General features: G+C 42.4%; 1 protein-coding gene and 1 non-coding gene across 6 annotated transcripts in view; one reads left to right on the top strand and one right to left on the bottom strand.

Moving 5' to 3' along the window:
- The window catches only part of ETV6 (ETS variant 6), a 222,375-nt gene that overhangs the window by 153,076 nt on the left and 51,568 nt on the right, over window positions 1-17,731 (top strand). The window contains exons 1-2 of one of the 5 annotated variants that reach the window (XM_023520893.1): window positions 70-110; window positions 316-392. The exons of the other annotated variants lie outside the window; for them this stretch is intronic. Coding sequence (XP_023376661.1) covers window positions 85-110; window positions 316-392 — 103 coding nt within the window. The 5' untranslated portion in view covers window positions 70-84. Of the gene's footprint in view, window positions 1-69; window positions 111-315; window positions 393-17,731 lie in introns of those variants that run through there. 5 annotated transcript variants of the gene reach the window in all.
- TRNAA-UGC lies at window positions 13,496-13,569 on the bottom strand. Its single transcript has one exon. It is a non-coding gene; the product is annotated as a tRNA-Ala (tRNA).

Below are 17,731 nucleotides of genomic sequence, written 5' to 3'. Positions count from 1 at the left end.
TTTCAATGTAGCAAATGGAAACTTTGACCAGCCGCCAATTTCTTTCCATCCTTCCATTGGACTCACAGCCCACTTGGAATTCAGATGTTCGAAGTCCTAAGCCAGCAATAGTATGTGCCATTACCGTCCTCAGAGTGGGTGGAGGGGCTGTCCTCTTCAGCCTTTAGAACTATCTAGTGATGTGCTGTGACACTGGGGGCCTTAGAGATCTGAACTTTGGAGTCAGACAGACTGGGCTGTGAGTGTTCGTTCCACCGTTATAGACCCAGGATCTTCACCGTTATAGACCCCTCCGCCCGTGTCTGCTTTTCTCAGCTGGAAAATGAGAACAGTAATCTCCACCTGCCAGAGCTTTTGTGAGGATCAAACAGATAGTATCTTCAAAGGACCAGGTATATAGTAAAGTCTCAATTTATGTTTTTCCTTCAAATGCCAGAAGTTAATATTCTTTCAGTAATTATTCTCTTAGAAGCAAACAAGAGACCCTGTGTGTGTGATGCTTCTACATCTGCTATACTGTTTTATGGAAACTGAAGAAATAGGAGTTAATGGTGAAGTATATCAGAAAGGAAAATGTCTCTAAAATGCCAAACAATGAAAACATAGAAAAGAAGAAGAGCCAATAAACAAGTCACGTGATGGGGGGTCAAAATGTCGTACATACTGGTCTAATATTGTAACTCCAAGGACCAATCCCCACTGATAAGCTCAATGCCTGCTCAACCAATAATGTGTTTTTCGAGCCAGAAAGACAACACTTACAGGGTACATTCAGTTGTAATGCACAAATCGTTATTACTTGATTACTTGTCAAGAAATCTTCTTGCTCATTCCGTGGCTGTAAACAGCACAGCTTGGCCTGCCACGCTGCCAGCTCAAGGGCATAAACACCACCAAGGTGTGTTCCATAGTGGGACGCCAAGTCAAACACAAATAGGCTTACATCCGGGGCTTATTACCTAGTGGGGGGAAAGGTTTAGGCATGGATAAATCAAATTTAACACAGCTCCTGGAAATTCTATATCCAGCTTCGGAGTCCTCCAGAAGCAAGAAGATAGGAAGAAAGAAGGCTTCATGGAAAGAGTGACTTTAGTTCCAGGCCTTGAAGGAGGGTTGAGTTTCAGCAGGCAAAGGTGGAGGAAAAGCATAGTCCGGTGAGAATTAGCAAGCTAGTGAGCAAAGGCATCCTGGGAGTGCCCGGACCAGGGCTGGCATAGGGAGTTTCAGGCAGAAAGTCTTAGGGGATCACATGGGGTCAGGTTAGGGTATTGAATTCTTCTTTAAAAGAGTGATTGTATTTTGTATGCCTTCAGTGGGGAACCTTGCAGGTTATTAACCAAAGGAGCAGTGAGAATGATTCTTAAGGAAGATTTCTCTGGGAACACTGTATTCTCACTGAATAGATTTTGCGGTTTAGGTTTTATACCAGGTACAGTGTGGAGCTTGGTATCTCTGAGCCTACAGTCTGCATTTCCATAAGAGAATTAGTTGGTTTTTGCTGTGTTCACTATATATCTCTCAGCTGTACACTGCTCTTCAGGCCTTAGAGCCCCTAACCAGCATCCTTCTATTCCCTGTAGCTGTTACCGTGGTTGGGCGCCATGTTTTCTAATCTGCCACCCCACCCCTTCCTCCTCCACCCCACCCCTTCCTCCTTCACAGGCATCAGTCAGCACTCTCAGTTTACCTGCATACTTGCCCAAGCCCACTGCCCCCTCCAGCCACAGTGCAAGAGGTCTTTCCTGCGCTGCACATGGGACCCTATCCCTGAGCCCAGGCTCCTGTACCCCAGCCTCCCAGATTGGTTATCTCCCTGCTTCTCGACACTCAGCTTCTTTTTCATTTGCACATAGTTCCTTCCACCTTAAAAGAAAACTGCCTGGATTCTACGTCCTTCATGACCACCTCATCTCTTTTTTCCTTCACAGCCAAGTTTTTGAAAGAGTTATCCGCACAAACCTCTCATTTTCTCACCTCGCGTTAATGAATCGACCCGCCGTGATCTGGTTTCTACCCCCATCACACCTCCGTTCTGACTAGAATCACCGGATGCTCAATCCAGTGGACGTGACTTGCGCCTCCTTATCTTGACTATAGCACGTGACGTGTCCCACTACTTCCTGAGACTCACTCTGTCCTGACTTGCAAGATAGCACTCTCCCGTGGTTTGTCTCCTGCTGCCCCATCCCTCAAAGGTGTACCTTTTTTAAACGGCTTGCTTCTTAAACGTTTCCCTTAAATCTCATCTCCATTGGCTTCAACAATCACCAGTATGATGATGACTCCCAAATATCTTTTCTATCTAGCCTAGATCTTTCTTTTAAATACCAGATGCATGTATACAATTGCCCCTTCACCTAGCTCTCTCATACTCACTTCATCTTAAACAAAACCGAATGTATTTTCTCCTCAGCAGTCCTCTGTGTGTGGGATGGATGGGCACCACCATCTAGTTATCTAGTTGCAGGGATCACAAGCCTGAATTTTGTTATTGACTACTCTCTCTGTGTTGAGTTAATCTCCAAGTTTTGTCTCTGCTACCTCTATAATTCTTGAGCTCCTCCTTTCCCCCAGTCCTTCTGCGTTAGGTCGGGCTAACAATATCTGTCATCTCTATTTCTACAACAGCCTTCTCACTGATCTCCTTGTACCAGTCTTGCCCTGTTCTAATTATTTCTCCACTCTGCAGCTGGAGCGACCCTTCCAAAAACAATATCTGATTGTGTACTCCCTTGTTTAAAATTGTTCAGTGATTCCAAGGAGCCGTAGGATAAAGTCTGAACTCCTTACTGTAAGCAGACAAGGCCCTTCATAACAATGGCTAACATTTATCAAGTGCTAAATCTATGCCGGCCATTGTTCTAAGTGCTAGCACATGTCTCGACATACCGAACGCTCATAACTCCCTGATGTAGCTCCTGTCACTATCTCAATTTTACCGTTGAGGAAACTAAGACACAGGAAGGTAGGTACCTTGCCTTAGATCTCACAGCTAGTAAGTAGGGGAGCCAAGGTTCAAACCCAGGAAGCCTGACTCGAGGGCCACACTCTTAACCATTGTGTTGTACCATTTCTCCTTCACAGGGCCTAGCTTCTCATTCATTCAAAACTATTTTTAAGTGCCTACCTACAATGTGTCAGAAACTGCTTGAAGCACTGGCGATAGAGGAATATCAGAACAGTTCCTTCACTGCTACCTTAGATTCTTGTAAATATCAAATATATTTAATTAGGACTCTACCTATAGAACCATAACAAAAGATTTTTGAAAGCATATTATACAGAAACTGGACGTCAAGATAAAATAACTTTAAGGATAATAAGAGTTGCTTCATTTAGATAGTTTTCCAGAGCATAAAAATTACACTTGAAATTTTTTAAAATATGCATCTCCTTTCATCCTGTGAGTGGTAAATGCTAAGGGAAAAAATAAGAAAGTAGAAGGAGGAGTCAGAGAGCAAAAATTTGTAGTTTTCTATGAAATGTCTAGGGAAGACTTGAAGGAGGTGAGGATCTTTGGGAGAAGTATACTCCAGCTAAAGAAACAGCAAGTACAAAGGCCCCGAGGTAGGAATGTGACTGACATGTTTGAGAAATAGCGAGGAGATCAGTGTGGCTAGAGCAGAATGAGGAAGGGGAAGGCTATCCTTCAGAAGCCACTGGGGAATTTTGAGCAAGGGAGAGACATCATGTAAATTATGAGCAGAGGAGTGGCTTGTTTCAAATGGATCCCTCTGGCTGGTATGTTGAGAATAGACTTTCGGGGAACAAGGGTAGAAGCTGGGAAACCAGTTAGGGACCAATAATAGTAATCCAGGTGAGAGATGGTGGTAGCTGGGACTAAAGTGGTGGCAGCAGAGATAGTGAAAGTGGTCGGATTCTGGATACATTTGGAAGGTAGAGCCAATAGCATTTGCCTGTGAATTGGATGACTGCAAGGTGTGGGGCCTTGGCAATGAGTCGGCGTTCTCTAAGATGCGAAAGACCGGGTGATAGCAGGAGGGCCGTTTGGGCCATATTGAGTCTAACATGCCTATTAAGCATCAGAATGGAGCTGCTTTATCACTTCCTCTCCTCATTTAAACAGATGCTTATATGTGTCTCATTTTTGTCCTGCTGAACTACTCAAAGTTTCCCCAAATGGTTTTGCCCTTTCATGTGTCCAGGCCTTTGTATCTGCTGTTCCCTCTGTGGAGAAAGCTGTCATCCATCCTTCAGTTCAGAAAGTCTTTCCTGGTCCTTCACTAATGCACTGACTTGTCATTCTGTCTTTATGTTCCTTTCTTCCCTCCCAGACTTTAAAATCTGCACCCCATTCACCTTGATATACCCTGCACCTAATACAAGGTGCAGTGAATACTTGGCACGTAAGCAGTTAGATGGATGGGTAAGTGGGTGAATGGATGGAGAGATAAACAGATGAGCTCTCAGCACTGTTAGACCAAACCATGTTTTGATGGTAATGACGGGAATTCCCCTGGAACATCGCCAGGTGAGATGATCACCCCAGACTGAAATGAAAGAAACAGCAGATGTCAGGAAATTTTTGTGTTAATCCTGACATGAGTGTTAGAACACTCCAGCACAGGTCCCCCTTTCCCGCACACTCTCCCCATCTTCCTGTCCTGGTTCTGGCTCCTGGTCTTGTTAATCTCTAGCATCAGTGAACATACACCCTCTACTTTACACATCCAGGTCTGTAGGGGAAATTTTATTATAAAACCGGAAGAGTGTTTAACCTAATGACGTGCGGCAAGCTTGCTTTCCACAGACCTCCGGGTCTGCCAAAACGATCAGGCCTCGTTATTTAGGAAGCTGCCTCAGCCAGGCATTACTAATTTGGGCATTACTAATTCGGATGCCTATTCAGGCAAATGAGCAATGAATGTAAAGTGCTTTTGTCAGTGAATTGCAAGTGAAGAGAAGAGGGAGGGGTGAAGTAAAGGGAAGGTGAGAGAATGTTTGAGTTTTGCTTCATTTCCAGAAAGGACAGTCATTGCTTCCTGGAAGCTGCACTTGGCAACAGGAATGGGGAATGGGAAAGATTTATTCCCCTTTGCCAAGGCTCAATAATTCAGCTTGAGTATTTCAAATCAATACATTTCTTGCAAAGTTTCCAAGGGCTGCATTAAAAAGGCCATTTTTAAAAATTATCATGATGTGGCAGCATCCTCTGATGAGACTGGCGTGTCAAGGATGAGACAGGTCTTCCAAACAGACAAAACTCTAATGAGAAAGGAGGCTTTTAAAAGCAGGAAAGCTGAGTTAGAGCTGACAGCAAGATCTGTCGCACCTGCAGAGCCTCCGGCGGTGCACACCGCGTCGCTCTGTGAGGCTCTTTCTGAGGTGAGCAGCCGATTCGCTCCTCCTCGAGCCGATGTGGGAAGTTGGTGACTAACACAGAATTCCAGATTTCTTAGAGCTACAATTTGTCAGTGAGCATGAGAAAGACTTGCAGGGAGAGAGCTCCATCATCTAGGATTACTGATATGTGTAGCATATCGGCTGAGTCACTCACTCACATTTTTGTGAATTTAAAAAAAAAATTGTGCAGTTCTGACTTCTGAAAGTCTTGACATTTTGTGATTGGAGCTGAGAAGACTGACTAAGGTTGGGTGTCTTTATCATTGTCATCCTTGCTGTTGTTTTAATTTCCACATAAATTCCTTTCATTTGGAAGTTTTATCTTCACTAGAATAGTTCCTTAGTACTTTAAATAAGAGCAGACAGTTTTTCCCTCCCTTGACATCTGATGCCCATTGAAGCCCACGGCCAGTTTATTCCCTGTCTTCCTTCTGGGTGCTGTGTCTGTGCCTTTGGACTCTTGTGTGTGAAAAGAGACCCCTCAGATTCCTTATCATACTTCTTTCTCTTACTGCCACAAAACCCAGCAACAGTTCACCAAGAGACACGAGAAGACGAGTGCTCTTTTATTATGAGACACCATTGGGATGCTCTACTTGCAAATATGTAGTATTCTGGGATGCAGTTTGGGAAGATGGAGCGGCAGCGGCATCATTTGTAATCTCTTAGAATCCCCGGTTAAGAGCAGAGCAAATAAATAGCAAAACCAAAAAACCAGGAAAATGGTAAAACTAGGTGACAGTATATCCCCCAAGATACATTGGGGCTTTTGATGGATATCAGAATAGGAAAAACCCCCAAATAGCCCAGAGGTATTCACTGGAAAGCTTGGAGTGTTGGTTTGAGAGGAGCAGCTGAAAGTGGAAATCTTTTTGCTGATTCCAAGAGCAACAAGTATAAGTGACCTACGACAAAATTGAAAGGATCTAGAGCTCTCCAGTCTCTGTGAAGATCTTTAACTTAATTTCATCTGCAAAGATCATTTTTCACGGTGTCAGGGATTATGACGTTGGCATATCTTTTTTTGTGGGGGGAGGGCACCGTTCAACCCTCTGCAGTCACTGAGATAGTAGGTGACAGAAACAGGATTTGGATTTTCTTTTATAATAAAGTAACTAAAGGAAAATTTTACTATTTCCAGCAAATTAACTATTCTTGCCAAAAAAAAAAAAAAGTAGACATCATGCTTTCATAAACAGCAGGACAATAGGAGGTCAGCCCGCAGATCACCTGGAGACCTCACCCTGGCTCTCTCCACCCGGCCTCCGGGAAACGTTTGTGAATGAACATCACTGTGTCACCAGCGATGTGCCACTTAATCTGTTCATCTTTTTTTCAGACTCTCAACTCAAAGTTAAAAAAAAAAAACAGACATAGGCCTCTCTGCCGAGCTCACATCACATCTATATTGTAGCACTCACACCTTTTCTAATGCAAACTGAAAACTCCTTTGAAGAGTCATAAACCATGAGCAGCTACAAGCCAACGTGAGCAGACTTTCTTTCCGTGCCTCTACCATTCTGCATCCGGGATGCTCAGGATCCCCCACCATTCTTAAAACGTGAGGGTTTTAACAAAGCTAAGGTGTGAACAAGTTCTGTTGATTTGGCATGTTCGCTTTGCTAGCTTCCCTTTCCACAGAAGTCTTCATGCCTTCATCCAAAGGAATGAATAATACAAAACTGCAGATGGTGTGACAGAGGCAAAGAGAAAGATACTGTGTGGCAAGGGAGGGAACTCCAGTCCCTCCGTCTCCCAGTGTCTGGAGTCTCAGACACTGAAATGGCCAGTGGTAAAGCACAAAACAGCATGTGTCACTGCCTCTAGCTGCGTGTCTGCTGCCCTAGAAGCGGGCACAGAGTTGTTTTGTTTTAATGTTCTTAATGCCAAGTGACCATCTTAAGCCCTGAAACCTGGAGACTAGCGACTTTAACCACTCCGACACCGGGGAATGTAACTGGTGAGAAAAAAGTTACAACTTTTATAATGGATAAATCTCCGAAAGCCATTTCCCTGTGCATGTTTTCAGTGAAGAAGGAACAAGGGGCTGAGGAATGGAGAGAAGTCTGACGAACACAGGTACATGCACATGCACACACACAATTATCTTTAAATAGCAGTTGCTTCCCCAAGTTTGATTTTTTTGTTTGTTTCGTGAGGCATTTGCAACACTGATAACGTAAAGTGATTTCATCCTGCTTGTGTTGCCACAGCCATTCTGCCCCTCGTAATGCTGAATCGGTATCAATCAGGCAGCCTTGAAAAACAGCACCGAAAGGCAACCAACGGGGCCTTTGAAGACACTGGGAAATACTCGCCAAAGAGTGAAGGGCGAGGAGAAAGGGTGGGAGGCCTGTGGAATTCTTAAAAGAAGATGTTTTCCAGGAAAGCATTGTTTTACGGGTTAGGTTGCTTGAACCCCTGGCCACATCTGCCTTTTGGCCCCTGTATGTGTTTTCCGAGGTCCGCGTCTTAACTTTGCAAACGCTTCTTTCAGCCTCCCTTTTTCTGGCTCCTCCCCCCATGCACGCATGCCCTCCACCGCCAGGCTCCTGTTCACCTCATAGGATCCAGTGACGGTGGGAACTGTTTCTGTCCCGAGAAGAGGCAGCCTGCTTTTTAAACTTTCCTTGGAGGAAAGAGAACCCGGGAGGGAAGGGACCAGGCACAGCTGAAGCACACAAAGAAGAGCCTCTCCTATGCCAGTGACCGGACAGATCAGGCCCCGTCCAGAATGAGAATGAGTTCTACTCTTGTTACACTTTGCAAAGGAATGTCCCGTAGACTGTGGCAGGCACGAGAGATGATCCTGTGTGGCTTAAAGGAGCAAGAGGGTAAAGAAAGGGTATCCATTCTTCTTTATTTAGACACCTATAGTAGATCATCTAGGTTTCGTGGATTCTGCAAATCCATCAAAATCGTTATATTTTCTTTACCCCATCCATTTCCACCGAGGGTTAAAAAACCTTCCTGCTCACTAAGTCTATTTGAAGAACATTTCAACTCTTAATATCTATTTTCCTATATTTTTTCCTTCTTAAATGTGGGCTTGTGTGCATAAATATCAGAAAATCTGAGAGTAAAATGTATCTTTCCACCCTGCGGTATGAGAAATTCTGCCCTTAACTGCCTCTTTCCTTTAAAAATTCGTCTTTCGATAGTGTCTCTCCTTGTGCAGCCCAGTTGCCTCACTGTTCATGAAGTGAGGTAATTTGCAGTGATTAACCTTCACTAATATGAATAAAAACTTGCAATATGTTAGCAATGATTTTTAAAATACCTGAAGAAGGGACATTCCATATTCGAGGTCAGGTGTGTGCATTTTATAAGGAAATGACACCCAGAGTCAGCTTTCATCATTTAATTGTTCCCCTCAGCCCCCACTTTAGAGTGAGAGAAGGGCACCCTTTCTGCCTCTCTCTTCTCTTTTCCTCCCCTATGTATCAGGTGAAATGTGTTTGGATGTGTTTCTCTTCCCAAATCTAATTTGATTTTTGTATTATATCACTGGTGTATATTATGAGATCCATTAGCATACATGAGGCTAGGAAATTCTAAACTGATTCTCCAAGGGTGTGTAGATAAACTTGAGCTACTTCATAAACTTTGAAATTGCAAGTAAATATTGATGTGCACCTGCCTGTGCAATTCAAAAGAGGGTCAGTATCTCTCACTGAGTGCTCAGAGGGATCCGTTACCTCCAAAACTTAAGAAATACTGCCCTGAATCTCTCCCTGTCTGCATTCTTACTACACTCTCTTCATCTTCTCTCTTTTCAATATAACTTTAGTTAAAATGTTGATATTTTGTTCATCATCAATTTATTGCATTTATTTTGATTTTGAAATAATGCATTCGCCTTTTTTTTTTTTTTTTAATGATTACTGAGTTTTTTGGCACAACCTTAAATTTTGCACCTTAGGTGAAAGCCTCACTTGCCTCTGGGACTAGGGTCCCAGATCTGAGTGGGCTCCTAATCCGACATTCCTTCCTCCAGCCTCTCACCTATTCCATTCCTTTGTCTACATCTTCTTTGAGGCACTTTCCCCATCCACACACTGATGATGCCTATCCTCTCTTTAAAGCCTGTATCAGCCTCATAGTTCCTATAGGGTCCTTCACAAAGCTTATAAGAACCATGTTTTTGTAGGTGAGCGGCAGAAAGTATTTCAGTCTCCTGGAGACCTGTGACAAAGTACAACTAATCTGCTATCCCATCTATCCTACCCAGCCACCCAAAACTCACTGAGCATTTCCTGTGTATCGGGCACGGTTCTGTGTATCAGGCAGTCTTTAGATGGATTATCTCATTTAATACTTAAATTTGCTCTTGGAAAGTAAGTACTGTTCTTGGTCCCATTCTACTGTTGGGAAACTGAGGTTCAGAAATATAACTTACTCAAGGTCACTGTGTTAGTAGGTGGCAAGACCAGTATTTGAACTCAAGACTATCTGTTTCCAAAACCCAAGTTTTTTATCTAAACTATTGCATGCCTCTCCCCATGTTGGGCTTGCTACACAAAAACAGAAATAAGAAGGAATCTTATCCGTGAGGGTGAGTAGCAGGCCCCAGGCCAGTTTCACTGTCGACAGGTTTGCTGATAAAAACCCCTTTGTGAATAAAACTGAGTGAAAGCCAGAAAAATCTAAGGAGTTGAATAGGACGTTGGATCTAAGCATGAACATACAGTATTCTTGCTTTTGAGGTTTTGGCCAAAAGACAAGGGTATAACATTCCAAACTCCACTTGGAAATGGAGTGCTAAGATACAGGGTAACCTTGGGGACAAAAATAGGAAATGTTTTGGAACTTCCAATTCCCTAGTAACAGAATTTGTATGTCAAAAGCAGTTTTGATTAAATAGCACATTCAAAGTTAGAGGCAGACCCAGAGGAATGAGAACGCTGGAGCTTGTCCGAGTACACCCAAGACCAGTGTGGGAGCCTGGAGGACATGACCTGGCCAGTGGGAGGGAAAGGGAGTCAGAAAAGGTCCCTGGAAAGTGCTCTGGGACAGCTTAAAGGGCTCTGATGATACCTTGTTTATTGTGGAGGGTTAATTTATTCTAAGGTAAACCCCGCCTTCTGCAACCGCTTTGCAGAGGTCAGAAGGGGCTCTCTGGGCACTGCTCACATTTCTGGATCTATAGCTAAACCAGGCCTGCCATGAGAAGTTGAGTTTTTGCTTTATTATTCCTAAATCCCTTGCATTTTTACAGTGGATTTTAGAATGCAAAGGGCTTTTATATCCATTATTTCCTTTGATCCAGAAGACGTTCCTTGGACTGATACGGAAAACCAGAAGCTACCATTCTTGTCCTGGGCCCGTGTGACCTTGGGAAAGCCCCTTAACTGCCCTGAGCTTCAGGTTTCTTCTGCAGATACAGTTGTGCCAGCCTTAGCTCTCTCCCAGAATAGTTGCTGGGATGACATGGTGAAGAACCACATGGATCCGAAGTGTCCTGCCCGATGAGAATGGTGTTGGCCGGTGATAGGGGTGGCAGCTGCAGGCTGCAGAGCTGGCCCACAGGTGGATTAGTCATACTGGGGATCTTGGGCTATACAGTCTGGCATTAGGTGTATCAAGCATGATGTAACAATCACTAAATAATCCACTTGTGCTACATTTTAACTCTTAACACATGTACCTAACAATTAGCAATTTTATTTCCCAGAAGGTAGAAGAAGTGATAAGGGGTGGTAGTAATTTGGCCTCAAGACTGACAAATAAGGAGGATTTGGTTGGCAAAGTAGAAATGATGGGAACTTTTGGTGAGAATGAAAATATCATCTGAGAATTAAGGAAGGGAAATGAAAAGTCTCATCAGATAGGTTTTCTTGACTCGAAGAAAGCACATTTTAAAAATTTAGAGATAAAGTACCTATGGTCCTGTGATCTGAAATGCTAACACAAGTCAAAAGAGTCAGGGTGCTTTTGAAAATGAAATTCTGACATGTCAACTGCACATGGCACTTATTGGAATAAGCAGGGGAAAGACAACCAAAGAATCTAATGAGGCTGCATTGGGGACATTCTCTAATGAGCTCAATTTTTAAATAGATTTCTTAAAATATAAAAGTAATACATGCTTAATGAGAATTGGAAGATAAAAACAAAAAGCAAACAGTAAACAGCACGTATAATTCTACTGAGTGACAGTTGCCATTAATATTTTTACATTTTATTATATTTTTCTGTGCATTATTTGAGATTATAATATACATGTACACATGCTATCTGGTGTTTTTCCATATGAATAATACTCTATAAGTATTGTTATCGGCTACATAATTTTCTGTCAGAGATGTTGTCCACAGTTTACTTAACTATTTCCTTATTGATGTTCCCAGTTTTCCACTGTTAAAAATGACACTGCAGTGAACATCTTTGTGCATGAATTTCTCTGTATCCTAAATCACTTATTTAAGGTAGATTCTGAGAAGTCAACATTTACAGGGCTCTTCAACTCTCACCAAGTTGTTTGCCAGAAAGATCATGACAATTTATCTTCCCACTGTTTTGCATACCGGTATAATGAGCTCAAATAACAGCAACTTCCTGAAAAGAAAAATATGATAAATTTTTAGATCTAGGTTGTTAAAACCAAGTGGTCTGAGAGCTATAGAAGATGCTTAGGGAAAAGAAAACGATAGATATTGAGGGGGCAGGGTAAGAATAAGCATGATGTCAGCGTGCAGATTGGATTGGACGCGGTGACACTGACAAATGGCAAAGAGAAAACAAAACTGTTCAACTTCTTTCTTTCTTCTCTGTCTTCCATCAAGGAGAATTATCGTCAGACTGAAACAGGTAGTACAAACATTGGCATAAGGGAATTGAAGCCCAAGATGGGCGAATTGATTGTTAAAGCAAATCTAAGTTGTTCTAAATAAATTCAAGGCCTTTAGCCCAGACAAATGGCATCCCAGAATAGAGAACTTACAAGGATGAAAGGTAGGCCACGGACAGTGATCCCTAAGGGTAATAGGAAATGGGAGAGGTACTGAAAGAAATAATATAAGCCACTGTTTACCTGATGTTCAGAATAGTAAAGGAAAACAGTGTATGTACAGGCTGAAAACAGCTACCTGGTGTAACTTCCAGCTGCAATTCAGGAGAGATTTTCAAACATATATGTTACAGCACTTAGAAAAAAGTACCAGAGTATTTAGATGGATTGGTAATTGAGCACCTGTGTCCAAAAGGAGCCAATAATTTGATCAGTACCCGTCTGAAAAGAGGAGGCGAGTGTGTCACCAGAGTGCTCCCATCTCAGCCCTCACCTAATCAGCACTTTGTCAATAGCCTGTTGAGTTGACAGATGTTTATCAAAGCTGCAGATGACATGAAACTACAACGTATGGATAATACTAGAAATAGATCCAAATCCTGAGAGACTCCAGCAGGCTAGAATGATAGTGAAAAATAACAAGATGAAATCTAATATCGATCTACATACATTTTTATAGTTGGGTTCCCAATACCAGCTGTATATGTGCAAGGTAGGGTGATTGTAAAAATGATAATGGTAATAACAGAAAAACAATAGCTAATATTTATTAAATGTTTGCTCTATGACAGATACTGTCTGTCCTGTGTGTTTTATATCATCATGATTTGTACCATCTTACTCTATATTAGCTTTATGTCATCTGTAGATTTGAAAAGCACGTTATCTATGACTCACTAGTACTTTTTTTTTTTATGGTGACCTTGGTTAACAAATCCAGTAAGTTTCAGGTGTACAATTTAACAGTACGGCATATAGGTATATGTTGCATTGTGTACTAGTACTTCTTTCACAGGCTGAAAGTTGTCCCCATTTTTCAGTGGAGACAAGAGAGATACTGAGAGGTTAAGCTGGGAAATAGAGTTTCCATGGTGGTACTTAGTGCCTGCATGCTTAAACACTGTGAAAGTTCACACAGTCACTGTAACTTTATCTCTCTTTTTATTTATTTGTTTGTTTATTTATTTTTTCCCCTCTTTAATTCCCCACCACCCTCACTTCCATCCCTGACCTATGGATGTTGCCGTTTCCCCGTAAGAACTGGATCTCCGAAGGCGAGGCGTCTCCTTCCACATGCTCCTGGCGTGCACACAGGGCCTGGCACGCCTGGGGTATGGTCCGTGACTCCACCTGGGACACGAACCCAGGACCTTCTGCATGCAAAGCAGACGTGCTAACCACTCCACTATGGAGCCATCCCTCTTTCTTTTATTTTTTTAAATCATGAATTTAATTCGACATCCTGCCAAAACACCAAATAACCTTAGGCAGAGAGATAGGTGGTTTAGAATACGACTTTGGGCCAAATCAGCTGGGTTCGAATGTTGGCTCTTCCACTTCCTGGCTATGTTACTTTGTCTGAGTCACTTAACATCCTGTGCTCCAGTGCTCTAATCTGTCAATGGGATAGTGATTGTTTACCCTGCCGAATTGCTGTGGAGACTAAATGAATGCTCTACCGAAAGCATGTAGAACATTGCCACCCAGGAAGTGCTTGTGTTCGCCGTTATCAGGCTGCTTGAGAAGTGCTGTAGTGGGGTGCTAAGAGGTGGGACTGCAGAACCAGGCCAGCCGGGTTTTCACTCTGAGCACCACCATTCCTTCTATTGTGTGCAATAGTTTCCTCATCTGTAAAAATGAGAGTAATAATTGTTGTAAGTGCTCAATAACTGTTGGCTATTACTATCAATAGAAGTATATTGTCTAGAGAAAGAAAGGTTCTAGTCCTGCTTCTGGTTCTTCATTTAGGAATGGTAGCCAAATAGGGTCGCTGGAGAAGGCAGGCAGCTTGGTGAGGGTCTAAAAACTACAACAGAGAATTTATGTTTGGACCAATTAAGAACGTGTAATCCGAAGGCAAGATGACTAAGCAAGGAAGTGATAATTTTCCTCCCTTATGTCAAGGGTTATGGAATTGTTATGTCTCACTGACTCAAGTTATCACATGACATGAGATGTTGGGAGGCAGGGAACCTGGGGCAGCTTGATTGTGGTTCAGTCTCTTAACTTCTGCCCATGTCAGTTTCCTAATAAGTAAGATGGGGTGCAGATTGGACTAGATCATCACTGAGGTGTCTTCTATCTTTTATGATTCTATGATTCTAAGCCAGGGGTCCCCAACCCTTAGGCTGTAGACCAGTACCAGTCCGTGGCCTGTTAGAAACCAGGCCACACAGCAGGAGGTGAGCTGCAGGCAAGCAAGCAAAGCTTCATCTGTATTTGCAGCCTCTCCCCAGCATTAACATCACCACCTCAGCTCCACCTCACATCATCAGGCATTAGATTCTCATAAGAGCACCTGTGTCTGGTGCCAAAAAGGTTGGGGACTGCTGCTTTAAACCATAGAATCTGTAGCAAATTCCTGTTTATACAGAAAGTTTGAGATAAAGGGTGTTTTTGATGAATGTATACCACAGCAAAAGAGCTTGAACTGAGTATTGTTCAAACCAGTAAAATCATCTAATAACTCTGAGCCCCTTATTTTGATAAACTGAAGTGAAAATACAACTGATTTCGCAGGGCTTTTGTGAGAATGCCATGAGGTAATACATATGAAAGCACCTTGTCAAAATGTTATGTTTATTATTGCCATAGCCAGGTTATAACTTTTCTATAACAAAATACTCTTAAGCACTAAACTCTGTTTAAAGTAACTTAATCTGTTTCCCATGATTCAAGAGATCATGAGGAAGTTACAAAATCTCAGGGTCATTGTTGTCAGTCAGCATGGAGTAGTTCTGTAGAAACAAGGTTTTTGCTGCTTGCATTCTTTGTTTTTTAAGTTTCAAAATAAATGGGAGCATATTGACTATATTAAACCCAGAAGGGAATAGAGATCATATACTCTAAGGCCTTCATTTTACAGATGAAATCAGTGAGCTAGGGAAACTGAGTGGCCTGCCCAGAATCACATGTTAATTAATGGCAGATCTGAGAGTAAAATCTGGGCTCCAAAGTCCCAGCACGCTTTTCATCGTTAGTTTAAACATAACTCAGAAAGTCTGAAATGAGGCTAAGAATGTACTAATAAACGTGGCTGCACCTTTGAACATGGAATCGAAGAAATACTAGAAGGAAGTTGAAGGGCCTGGGTATGTCATTGAGGGGTATAGCACCATGAACTTGACTTGACCCACTTAGATCAAAAGGGCAGTGGAATTCTAAGTAATTTTCTTAATCAGAGCAATTCATTTCTTCTGTACAAATTCATCTCAAGTATGCTCTGAAATTAATCGCCATTAAAAATGCCAGCCTTAGAACGGCTCTCACAGGCTTGTTATGTGCACAGAGAGTACCATTTCATAGGTGCAAAATATATGGTCTCTTTTTATTCTTTACCAATGACCATTAACAGCCATATTCTTCAACTTTGTTGAGTTAAAGGTACAAGAGATAACTGTAAAGCAAGTTCTTTGTTACACGTGCCTCCCTTATCTTGCCTATGTAGCTTCCGTTATGTGAGCAGCTGTGAACCATGTGAAGTCTCAAGACCAGTGCCTACTGTGCCAAGGTGCCAGGGAAGGCAGCACTTTATTCCTGGATGTGTTAAAAGCAGGCTTCCATCTCCACCCCCTTCTTCTTCATTTATAAATTGATTTCTTCAGGGATCTATGGATTTTATTTTCACTCTATTTTTAGCCTGTCGATAACTTGAGAATGCCTCCAAGGATGGGAAGGATCCAATTCACTTGGTCTTGTATGAATTCCTAATAGTGTGGAAAATCCACCTGAATCTGAATCAGATTTGGGAAATGCATGGGTAAGCATAGTGTGTTGGATAAGAGCACAGACTCTGAAACCAGACTGCCTGGGTTCGAATCTCCGCTCCTCTGGTTATGTGGCCATTTGACGTTGGGCAACTCCCTTAAATGCACTGGGCCTCGGTTCCCTAATCTGAAACAGTCTCATAGGTTTGCTATGAACATGTAATTAAATGAACTAATATTTATAAAGTGCTTAGAATAGTACTAGATGATAGAAGTGCTTAATAAAAGACTATTGAGTAAATTAAATGGCCCTAATTAGACCAGAGTTGGCTCTGGGTCCAAGGCTCTATTCCATCAGACTCCATAACTCCCAGGCCTCAGGCCCCTAGGCTTGAGGAAAGGGGGCATTTTTTTTCCTCGATTAGAATCGCAAAGCACATCCTATACCACAAACTTTTTATTCTATTAAACCAAAAAGGCAATAGCAGTGGGCCTTGACTTTGAACACCGAAGTTTATCAAGCCTCTTTCCAGCTCAGTGAATGTGTCTGCCATTTCTCTTTATGCTAATGGAAGAGCAGTGACTCTGATAAATTTATTGACTGGCCTCAAGCAGGTAGCTTGCTCTTTTGGGGTCACTTTTATAAAACTGCTAGGATCACCATGGTATTCCCTGGGCTGCCTGTGACTCGCTGGGTCCCTTTTGCACACAAGCCCAGAGCATTTGCTTAGGTTCCCGGCGAGGGGGTTTCCACGTGGTGGCTTTGCTTGCTGCAGGGGTTGCGCTGTGGGAGAGATTAATAGGAAGTGAAAAGAGAAACTGTTGTTCTTAACTGGCAGGGCTGTTTGGAGTGTGTGACTCTTCTTGTATTTAGGGAAAAGATTACTCATGACTATTTTCTTCCGTAGAATACAAAGAACCTCAAATTACTACTTGCGTCCCCCACCCCCTTCTCACCCGCCTCCCTCCAGTGCCATGTATCCTCTGCAGAAACTTCAGCATTTTACTCTCATTTCCCCTCCCCAGCGGGATTCAGTTCTGTATTTGCTTTGGCACTCAAAAGTCCAGTAAGCTCCCCCATACTTTTTTTCCTGTTTCTGAAGGTGCCTCTTCTACTCTGTGGCCCTTTCACTACCACGCACTTTCCTAGGCCAAGCTTGACTAGAACTTCACAGTTGTCCCCTCATGGCTGGCTGTGCTCATACTCCTCGTCTGAAGGAGAGGAAGGGAAAAGTCCCTGGTTACAAATCACTATGCTGTTCCCCTTCAAAGATGACAGTAATAGAAAGTAAATTTTAAAGTTTTTTTTACCAGTTAGAAAATTGAGATTTTGCTGAGCCATCCTCACGCCCACTCCTACCTCACCGTGATTCCAGATATGCATTTTCAAGGTCATTGTAAAGAATTGGGGTGCCCTGTATCCAATGACCATTTTTAATAGACATTGCTTTTTCTTTTTTTTTTTTTTAATTTTTAGTTAAGTTTATTGGGGTAACATTGGTTAATACGATTATATAATTTTCAGGTGCACATTATCATTGAACATTGTATATTCTATTGTGTGTTTACCACCCAAAGTCCAGTTTCCTTCAGCTACTATATATTTGATCCCCTTTACCCACTTCACCTTCTCCCTAAATCCTATATTTGA

This window comes from Pteropus vampyrus, unplaced genomic scaffold (genome assembly GCF_000151845.1).
Source record: "Pteropus vampyrus isolate Shadow unplaced genomic scaffold, Pvam_2.0 Scaffold283, whole genome shotgun sequence".
Classification (NCBI taxonomy): Eukaryota; Metazoa; Chordata; class Mammalia; order Chiroptera; family Pteropodidae; genus Pteropus; species Pteropus vampyrus.
The sequence above is the reverse complement of the archived record's forward strand: the minus strand, read 5'-3'. Positions and strand labels throughout refer to the sequence as shown.